The sequence below is a fragment of the Balearica regulorum genome, chromosome 13 (assembly GCF_011004875.1).
Source record: "Balearica regulorum gibbericeps isolate bBalReg1 chromosome 13, bBalReg1.pri, whole genome shotgun sequence".
NCBI lineage: Eukaryota > Metazoa > Chordata > Aves > Gruiformes > Gruidae > Balearica > Balearica regulorum.
The window spans coordinates 22253941-22263029 of record NC_046196.1 but is presented as its reverse complement, the minus strand read 5'-3'; the positions used below and the strand labels follow the sequence as shown (position 1 = coordinate 22263029).

The 9089-nt window shown below is 60.9% G+C and overlaps 1 protein-coding gene across 2 annotated transcripts; it reads left to right on the top strand.

The window, feature by feature from the left end:
- The first annotated feature begins 14 nt into the window (after positions 1 to 14).
- Positions 15 to 9003, top strand: ELMO3 (engulfment and cell motility 3). 2 transcript variants are annotated; one of them, XM_075765169.1, is made up of 20 exons: positions 15 to 267; positions 339 to 379; positions 500 to 572; positions 650 to 700; positions 1184 to 1353; positions 2195 to 2294; positions 2399 to 2550; positions 3143 to 3221; positions 3694 to 3744; positions 4097 to 4219; positions 4389 to 4520; positions 4791 to 4895; positions 5178 to 5286; positions 5518 to 5654; positions 5765 to 5928; positions 6050 to 6162; positions 6405 to 6509; positions 6779 to 6861; positions 7062 to 7142; positions 7328 to 8999. In XM_075765169.1, exons 1-20 carry the CDS (start codon positions 190 to 192, stop codon positions 7538 to 7540), a joined length of 2160 nt encoding a protein of 719 aa, XP_075621284.1. In that variant the 5' UTR covers positions 15 to 189; the 3' UTR covers positions 7541 to 8999. The 2 variants fall into 2 exon arrangements, with proteins under 2 accessions (XP_075621284.1, XP_075621285.1); XM_075765170.1 differs by lacking the exons at positions 15 to 267; positions 339 to 379; positions 500 to 572; ... (6 more) ...; positions 4097 to 4219; positions 4389 to 4520 and having other exon boundaries at positions 5562 to 5654; positions 7328 to 9003.
- Positions 9004 to 9089: the final 86 nt, after the last annotated feature.

The window sequence follows — 9089 nt, the reverse complement described above, 5'->3', positions numbered from 1 at the left end:
TCGGGGCTGGGTCCGGCACCGCCATCGAGACGGGCGGCAGCGGCGGTGGTGGCGGTGGTGGCGGGGCCTTGGGGCCGGCAGCAGGGGCCCTCCGGGAGGCGGGGAGGCGGCGGCGGCAGCAGCGACCCGGAACTGCGGCGCAGCGGGGCGGGGAGCAGTGCGAGCGGTGACGGTACCGCTGCGGGAGCCATGCCGCCGCCCAAGGACGTGGTGAAGATTGCCATCCAGATGGTGGGAGCCATCCCGCAGCTCATCGACCTCCATCAGGTACCGCCCGGCACCCCCCAAACCCCCCCCGGACCCCTGACCCCAGCTCATGGCCGCCCTCTCGCTTGCAGACCAAGCCCCTCGCCTCGGTGCTCAAGGACGTCTGTGATGCGTGAGTATCGCGCCCGTTGCCCGCCACCGGGTCCTGACAGTCCACAACCTGGGCCGCTGCTGGCCCGGTGGCAATCGGCACTAGCCGTACGGCACTGTGACCGCCCGCCCATTGCCGCAGGTGGAGCCTGCCCAATGCCGAGCATTATGCCCTGCAGTACGTGGACGGGCGGCAGACCTACATCACCGAGTCGGTGAGACACCCCCCCAACCTCTTCCCAGCCCCGCCGACGCAGTGCTCGCTGGCTCACCGGTTCCTCTCTCCTTACAGAACCGCGGAGAGATTAAGAACGGGAGCATTTTGCGACTGACCACCTCCCCGGTACATCCCTCTGTCCCCCCATCTCCTCCTTCTCCGTGTGCTCTGGTGGGATGTCCCCGTGCGACGGGGCGATGTGGTGCTCCAAGCCTTCTGCCACTGCCTCGCTTGGCGACTTCTGGCTCATGACGGCTCCTCTTGGTGCCTCAGACCCAGCAGAAATAACACAGGGAGGTGACGTGTCTCAACCTTCATTCTCCCTCGGCAGAGCTTGGGGGAGTTTGAAGACAAACAAAATCATCTTGAGATGCTTTGGACGTGTGGGCCAACTCATCGCGTGCTCTTAGTGTCACAACAGCTTGACCTTCCTCAGCTCCTCCTGGTCTCTGCTCTGGTGGCTCTGTCTCTCGGTCCAGCTCCTCACCAGGGCTGCTCTAGCCTGAGCCTCCTTCCAAAACTTGCACTTAAGCTCTTCCAGCCTCTACCTCCAAGCTTCTCCCTGCCTTTTGATGAGCCCCTTTGGCTTGATTCTTTCCTTCCCGGTAGGACCAAGAAGCAGAGAGGTTGTACAGCGGGATCCAGAGCAACAACTCGGATGTGAAGACCGACTCGCTAAAGAAGCTTGCAGGCCTCTCCCAAGACGTTACCTTTGCTCAGGAGTTCATCAACAGGAATGGCTTGAAACAAATCTTCTATATTGTGGAAGAAGGGAATGCGTGAGTATCGGGAGAGGACTTTCCTTGCAGTTCTTTTCTTCTCCCTTGCTAACGCTGCACGAGCTCCAAGCTGGGCGTTAGAGTGGGCTCCATTTGCGTTCCTGGCTTGTTGATCCCTGTGATGAAGGGCAGTGCTGGCAGCAGGGCGCTTGGCTCTGCAGGCACGTGGCTGTGTCCCTGCACGCTGGTGGCCGGGGGAAGGTCCCCGGGGTCTGTGGTCCTGACTCCTTGTGAATGTGCCCAGACTTGAACCTCCCATCCCTTCCCTGGCTGGGTCAGCTGCAGCCCCACGGGTTTTGCTGCCAGGAAACCTCTTGTGGTGCTCCTAGCCTCTGCTGCTGCTCAGTCCCGCCACCCCAAATAATCCCTCTGCCCTGAGGTTTTAGCTGCAAGAGATACGCAGGCAGCTTGATAAAACCCTGGTTGCCAAATACTAGTGCCTACTTCGCTCTTTCAGGACGTGATGATGCATCTCCTCTGAGCTCCTATCTCACAGAGGATGTGGAGCCTAAAACCAGGCAGTGCAGCGCCTGTTTCTTGGCAACAGGGGAGGGATTTGGGGTGGCTTGGCTTTCCTGAGGGCTTGTCTCCAGTGATCTTTGTACCGTGGTAACGCAGCTGTCCAGAAACTGTTGAACTTGCCCGGCCTTGACTTCCTGGGATGACTAAGCCAGAGTCCAATTTCTTACCCAATGGTCTCTCTTTCCTTTCTTCTGCTTACTTCTCTCTGCTTCTCTGTTTGTAACATACCTACCAGTGTGCAACTGTATTCCCGTCTTGTGGTGGTGACTGTGGGGTATCTGGGCCCATCTTCACTGCGCTCGCTCCTCTGTCCCTCCAGTACAGGGGAGATGCTAGCTCACACCCTGAAGGCCTTCATGGAGCTAATGGAGCACGACTTTGTTTCCTGGGAGACTCTTAGTGCAGCCTTCATCAAGAAAGTAAGCGTCTTCTGCAGGCTCCACAGCCTGTGCCCTTGGGATTCCTCGTTGCCTTCTTCATCCAGGCCCAGCCTGCTGTTCACGGATGGTTTTGTGTCTCGTAGATAGTGAGTTACGTCAACATGAACACGGTGGATGCATCTGTCCAGCAGCTCTCCTTGTCTATCCTGGAGAACATGGTTCCCACCAGTCGCCTCCTCTTTGAGCTAGTCAAAAAAGAAGTGACGCTGGATCGTCTTCTCACCCACCTGCAGGTGTAAGTGGAGAGGCCAGAGCACCCTTCGCCCCCATCCCAAAGCCGGTGGGGATGAGTATCTTTTGTTCAGATACTTTGGTTCTTTAGCTGACTGGCCTTTTTTCTGGCATTGGCTCTTCCTTCCCTTTCCCCGGTGTACATAGGAGCAGTAGTACATTCCCTGCAACTTGGGGGTGGTGGTGCTGTGCTGAACAGAGTTTGTTAAATCCCTCAGCTAAGGCGAGTTCTTCGTTCCCACATTCTCCTCGTACTTCTGCAATCTTTTCAGTTCGGAGGTTCTCTTTCTAGAAAAGAGAGGCTCGTGTCCAGGGCTCCTGCCAGACAGGAGTCCGCTGCTCACCCGGGGTTTTCCTGCGGCTCCAACGTGCTGCACCCAGGTGTGTTGTGCAGAGCAGTATCTGATCCATGCGTGGGTGCTCCACAGCCACTGTGGGCCCCGCTGTCAGCAGCTGCTCACTCCTGGCCTTTCTGGGTCCCCTAGCTCCGTGCAGTGGGGTCCAGCAGCGAAGGGAGGAGAGGACTTTGCCTTGGGAAGGGCAAACCATCCTCAGAGCTGGTGACTCTCCTTATCCTCATCGTCATCCTCCTGCAGGACAAACGCCCAGCTGCAGCTGAAGGCGATGGCCCTGCTCATTGCACTGCTGCTGGCTGCGACCGACGCTGAGCGGCGGGTAAGGGGCTGCGCTCTGCCCGCGGGCGGTAGGCAGGACCAGGTGACGGCAGGGTGGTGGGCAGCGCAGATCCAACAGGGGTGCGCTGCCGAGGGCCCTCAGCTGTCCAACAGCCCTTGGAGTAGTTTGGGGGGGGGATGCAAGATCTCAAATGACAGGAGAAGCATCATGGCTGGTGGTGGCACAGTGACCGTGAGGGCCCAGACCCAGCGCCTGGCGTGGCTGGGCACCCTGTTGTGGGGGTGTTGGGCAGCTGGGTGGTCTGCTGTAGCGTTTGTGTTCTCTGGGATGGCGGGGCTGCGAGAGATACCCAGAGATGTTTCAAGTCAGTGTCCTCACTCTGCCCCTTCTCCTTGACTGACACCACCTGTCCTGGCTGCCCTGTGGGGCAGGATCTGTTTGAACCCTGCTTTTTTTTTTTTTTTTTGGTGCGCTGAGCTAGGGAACGTCTCACAGCCTCTTCCCTTCCTAGGACATGATGGACTACCTGCAGGAGAAGAACATCAGGCAATTTATCCACAAGGTGAGGAACTGGGGTCGTGCAAGGGTCTGCTCTGCGCTTCAGGCTCTGTCCTTCCTCCCCAGCCCCTGTCCCCTCAGCCCAGCCTTTGGTGGCCGTGCCTGGCTGGGTTCCCTGCGTGTCCCACACCCCTTCCTCGATGCCTCTTATGGGTGCTGCCGCGCTGGCACCCACGTGCCCAGGTCTGCCACCCTGGCTGCCTGTGGTTCAGTGCACCCAGCTCTCGCCCAGCCCCGAGGGGAGCTGCCTGCCTCCTAACACCCCTGAGAGCAGCAGGACCTGCTGCTGGGCCCTGAGCTTGGAGGAACTGGGAGCAGCGGCCCAGGAGAACCTTCTCACTCGCGGTTTCCTGTAGAACATCATCCACAGCTCCGAGCCGCTGGGGGACGAGATGGCCCACTACCTGTACGTGCTACAGTCCGTCAGCCTCAACCTGTGCGAGCGCCGCATGAGGACCTCCATGGATCCCTACTCACAGGTCTGGGAGTGCTCTCCTCGTCCTGGTCGCTTCCACCTGTGGCAGTAGAGGCGGATGAAGGTTTGCCTTTGGGTGAACCCAGCAGATTTGATTTCATTGTTGGTTTGTCCTGGGAGAACCTGTTTGCGTGGGGCTCACCAGAATCCCCTTCTCCCCATTCTCCCTCCAGGAACAGCGGGAGCTCCTCCAGTCACTGCGCCAAACCGCCTTTGAGTCAGAGAGTGAGGCACCTGCCAGCAACTTCAGCACCGAGCGCCGGCGATCCCTGTGTGCCAAGGAGTTCCGCAAGCTGGGCTTTATGGTGTGTCCCCCTGCATGCCCTCCCCAGCCCCATGCTGGCTCCATCACCCAGCCTTGGTGGCACCTTCTGATGGCTCCCCTGAGCCAGGTGTACCTGTCGATGGGCCACCAGGCAGCACCTCTCTTCTGATCCTTCGGCACCGCTAAGGAGCGAGTGCTGCGGAGCTGCCGGGACTCAAAAGGCGCAAACCCCGTGGCTGCATCGGGAGGACTCTGCTGCTCAGAGAAGCAAGCAGCAGTTGCTAAATTGCATCCTTTTGTGTCCTTCTAGAACAACAGCAACCCAGCAGAGGATCTCCGCCGTGCCCCGCCAGGACTCCTCGCCCTTGACAACATGGTGTATTTCTCCAGGCACACCCCCAACGCCTACAGCAGGGTGCGTGCGTTCTCCCAGAGAACTCCCTGGTGGAGAGGTGCTGGTGGATCTCCACCTTCTTTTCCTTTCCTTGTGACCTGTCCTTGGCCAAGCCCAGGCGAGGATGTCCCTTTTGGGCAGGTGTCCTACTGTTGCCCCATTTCAGATGGAGCAGAGTCCTCCCTGTGGGTAGGAGCAGCCGTTTTAGGGCGATGGCACTGAAGGGTCCCCATAATTTTTAGTCTCCGAGTCTCTCTGAGTCCGTGGCCCGCGTAACACAAAGCAAACGACCTTCTCTTCCAGTTTGTCCTCGAGAACAGCAGCCGGGAAGACAAACACGAATGCCCGTTCGCTCGAAGCAGCATCCAGCTCACCCTGATCCTCTGCGAGATCCTGCATGTTGGAGAGCCGTGTATGTGTGCATCCTGGCTTGTCCTTCTCCCTGCCCTGCTGCCTGCCCGTTGGCAGGAGAGGGGACAAGCTGCCGGGGCAGGGGGGGCTGCATACGCGGGGCCACCAGGCTCTGGTGTGGGTGGCAGCAGGAGAAGGGGAGGGAAGGCTGGAAAATGTCCTGGTTCTCCTGGACACTGAAATCCCCTGCAAAAACTGGGGAGTCTGGCATCATCTGTCCTTCTCACCGCAGGCTCGGAGACGGCTCAGGCCTTTTACCCTATGTTCTTCGGGCAGGATCATTTCTTTGAAGAGCTCTTCTGCATCTGCATCCAGCTGGTGAACAAGACCTGGAAGGAGATGCGCGCTACCCAGGAGGACTTCGACAAGGTGCGAGGGGATGCTGGGGACCCAGACGGGAGCTGCGGCCGCCAGCTGCGCACAAATTGAGGGGGTCTGGGGAGCGTCTCCAGGCTGGGGGTGACGTCCTGCGTCCACAGGTGCTGCAGGTGGTGCGGGAGCAGATCACCAGGACCCTGTCCCTCAAGCCCACCTCCCTGGAGCTATTCAAGACCAGGGTGAACGCATTGAACTACAGCGAAATCCTGAAGCTGCGACAGACGGAGCGGCTGCACCAGGAGGAGACGCTGGCTGTGCCCGTGCTGTGAGTATGCTGCAGGCAGGGAGATGGAGCTGCGACGGGGGGGGACACGCCGTGGGGCTGGGGAGGTCAGCGAGCGCCTGCTGAAGTGGCCGTGCTGCTCTTCTGCTGGCTCTCACCCCAGGGAGTTGCGCGAGAGGCTGAAGCCGGAGCTCCTGGAGCTGATCCGCCAGCAGCGCCTGCTGCACCTCTGTGAGGGCACCCTCTTCCGCAAGATCAGCAGCCGCCGCAGGCAGGGTGAGTGCCAGCCCTCCGCTCCTGGGCTCCCAGGACAGAGGCAGTGGCTTGTCCCCATGTCCCCTGCCACTAGGGAAAGTCACAATTAATCCGTGGGGAGCAGCGTGCTCGGCTCCCTGGACGGGCTAACCCACAGGGTGGGACCAAGCGGGGTGTGCTGATGGGGGGCAGCTCTGCCTGCCTGGGGAAAGGGACCTCAGCGGGGGAAGGCTGAGCATTTCCTGACGGCCCTTCTGCTGCAGACAAGCTCTGGTACTGCCGCCTGTCACCCAACCACAAGGTGCTGCACTATGGGGACGTGGAGGAGGGGGTGCAGTCTCCCCCCATCGAGAGCCTGCCAGAGAAAAGTAGGTGATGGGGAGAATGAGGGGGGGGGAAGGAGGGGGAAACCCTCTGCCCACCCCAGTCCTGACGTGCTGGGGATGCCTCAAGGCAGGAATTGCCCCTCTGGCCCAGTGCCCACTGGTACCACAGGACTGGGAGCTGTGGGAGCTCAGGCTGGGGTGGGCTGGCTCTCGGAAGGGCACTGCAGATGGCTGTGAGCCCTCGGGCTCTGAGCGCCGGGGACCTGGGGGAGAGGAGAGCGGGGCGCTGACAGCTCCTTTGCTTGCCCCAGTTCCTGTGGCAGACATGAAGATGCTGCTCATGGGGAAGGAGTGTCCGCACACGAAGGAGAAGAGCTCTGGGAAGCAGAACAAGGTCAGCACCTCCCGCCCCATGTTATGCAGCTAGTGATGGGTTTTGGTGGTGGGCGGTTTCATGGACCATGGTGGGTTTTTGATGTGACTTGACTCCTGGGGTGCAGAGGAGCAGCCTGGGAGGCAACTCCTGCTCTGAACCCTGCTGGGCTGGAAAGAGCCCAGCTGAGAAGCCAGCTGCACGCTGTGCTGTCCCCACAGGACGTCCTGGAGCTGGCCTTCTCCATCGTGTACGACATGGAGGAATACTGCCTCAACTTTGTTGCCCCGACCCGGTACGAGGTGAGCTCCAAGGGCTGGGGAGTCACGCTGCGGCCAGACGGCAGGGAAGGGAGTCGTGTGCGTGTGTCCGTGTCCCAGCCCACCCTGCCGCCTTTCCCCAGGGTGGGAGCCACAGCGGGGGGCAGGAGGCGGCTCTCTGGCTGCCCAGGGCCGGTGCCAGGGTCGCCTGTGCTCTGTTTCCCCAGTTCTGCCTCTGGACGGACGGGCTGAACGTGCTCCTGGGCAAGGAGATGACGAGCGAGCGAACGCAGACAGACCTTGACGTCCTGCTGTCCATGGAGCTCAAGCTGCGGCTCCTGGACCTGGAGAACATCAGCATCCCTGATACCCCCCCTCCTGTCCCAAAGCCCCCCAGCAACTTAAACTTCTGCTACGACTTCAGCCATGCAGAGCAGTGAGTGCCCCGTCTCCCCTCTACGCCTCCCAAAGTCAAGCCCCTTCTTCCAGGCTCTGTCCCTCATCTCCGGCCAAAAACGATGAGCCCAGGTGCTGGCCGGGGGCTTGGGCGTGCGCTGCCTGCACCTTGCCTGTCCTGGGGCAAACTGCCTGCCCTTCCCTGCCTGTGTCCTGCCCTCCACTGAGCATCAGGCTGCTGTTTGAGGGGGGGACACACGCTGCTGCTTTGCCCCCCTGCCCACGGGCAAGCGAGATGAAATACCTTCCAGACAGCTGAACCCCTCTGTGGTGGCGCTGCCCCCCACACCACAGCCAAGCTTTGGGCAGAGAGGGCAAGGATGCAGGCAGGAATCAAGGTACAGGCAGCGCTGGGACAAACTGGGGGGGGGGAGGGGGCGGCAGCCCTACAAAGGTACGAATCCACACTGCCTGGGTCTCCCAGTCAGTGTAGGGGATCCTTTCTGGCCAAGAAAGGGGTTAGAAAAAGGGTAAAACAGCCTTTTCGCTCAGCTGGGCGAGCAGACAGCATCTCCAGAGCACGGTGTGCCTGCCCAGCCAGGCCTGTGCTGCACTGAAACGTTTTTCTGCTGAGCCCTGTGCGCTCCCACTCCTGGAAAGGGGGTGTTTAGGGTACAAGCCCCCTCTCCCAGCATCACTTCAGCTGGGCAGGGGCTCGTTGCCGCCATGTCTGGTGTGAGGAGGAGACCCCGGTCTGCTCTTGCTGCCCGGCACTGCGGCGCTCGTGCCAATCCTGGTGCCTTTCCCCGCCCCGGGCGGGTACTTGCACACTTCAGCCATGCTGCTGCACTACTGCACCACGACAAGCTACCTCCTCCCTGGCCCCCACGCCTCCCACCCCGGTGCCCCGCACCTCCTCGTGCCTACAGCTTCTCCATCAGGTGTAGCCTGTGGCTGCAGCCGCAGGTCGCCGGGGCTCCGACTGTGCCTCTGCCTCCCGCGTACCGGGACAATAAACACTTGTGGAGAACTCGGGACTGTGTCCTTTACAAAGGCTTGGGGAAGGGGTCAGGCTGACTGCGGGCAAAAAGGGGCCAAAGCGGGTAAGATTGGGACGGTGCTGCAGCACGGGGCGCGAAGAAGCCCCGAGGGTGGCCAGCAGGAAGATTTTGTTCCTACTGCTGAGGAGCAGGCATGGAGTCAAGTCACCTCTGAGGCTGTTTCCAGCCCAGGAAGGCTTAGGTGGTCCTGGGGACAAGTTGGACAGGCTCAGCTCCTGCAAGTGGGCCAGTGCCTCTTGGGCTTGGAGCCCAGAGAGCAGCATCCCGGCCCCAGAGAGGCTTTACAGGGAAAGACGAGGCTGGCCAAGGCTGTCTCAGGGAGGCTGCTGCCCCTCAGGGCCAGGCTCCGCAGCCCCGGCTGCACTGAACCGCCTCCCAGGAGCCAGCGGAGCTACCGAGGGAGTTGAGAGCAACGTGGCTCACTCGGCTTCAGGTCAGGCTCTTGACGGCCGCCGACACGGCCGGGCTGCGGTAGGTAACCTTCTCCTGAGCGCAAAGGGCAGGCGGCGGGCCCGGCGGCGGTGCAGGGGGC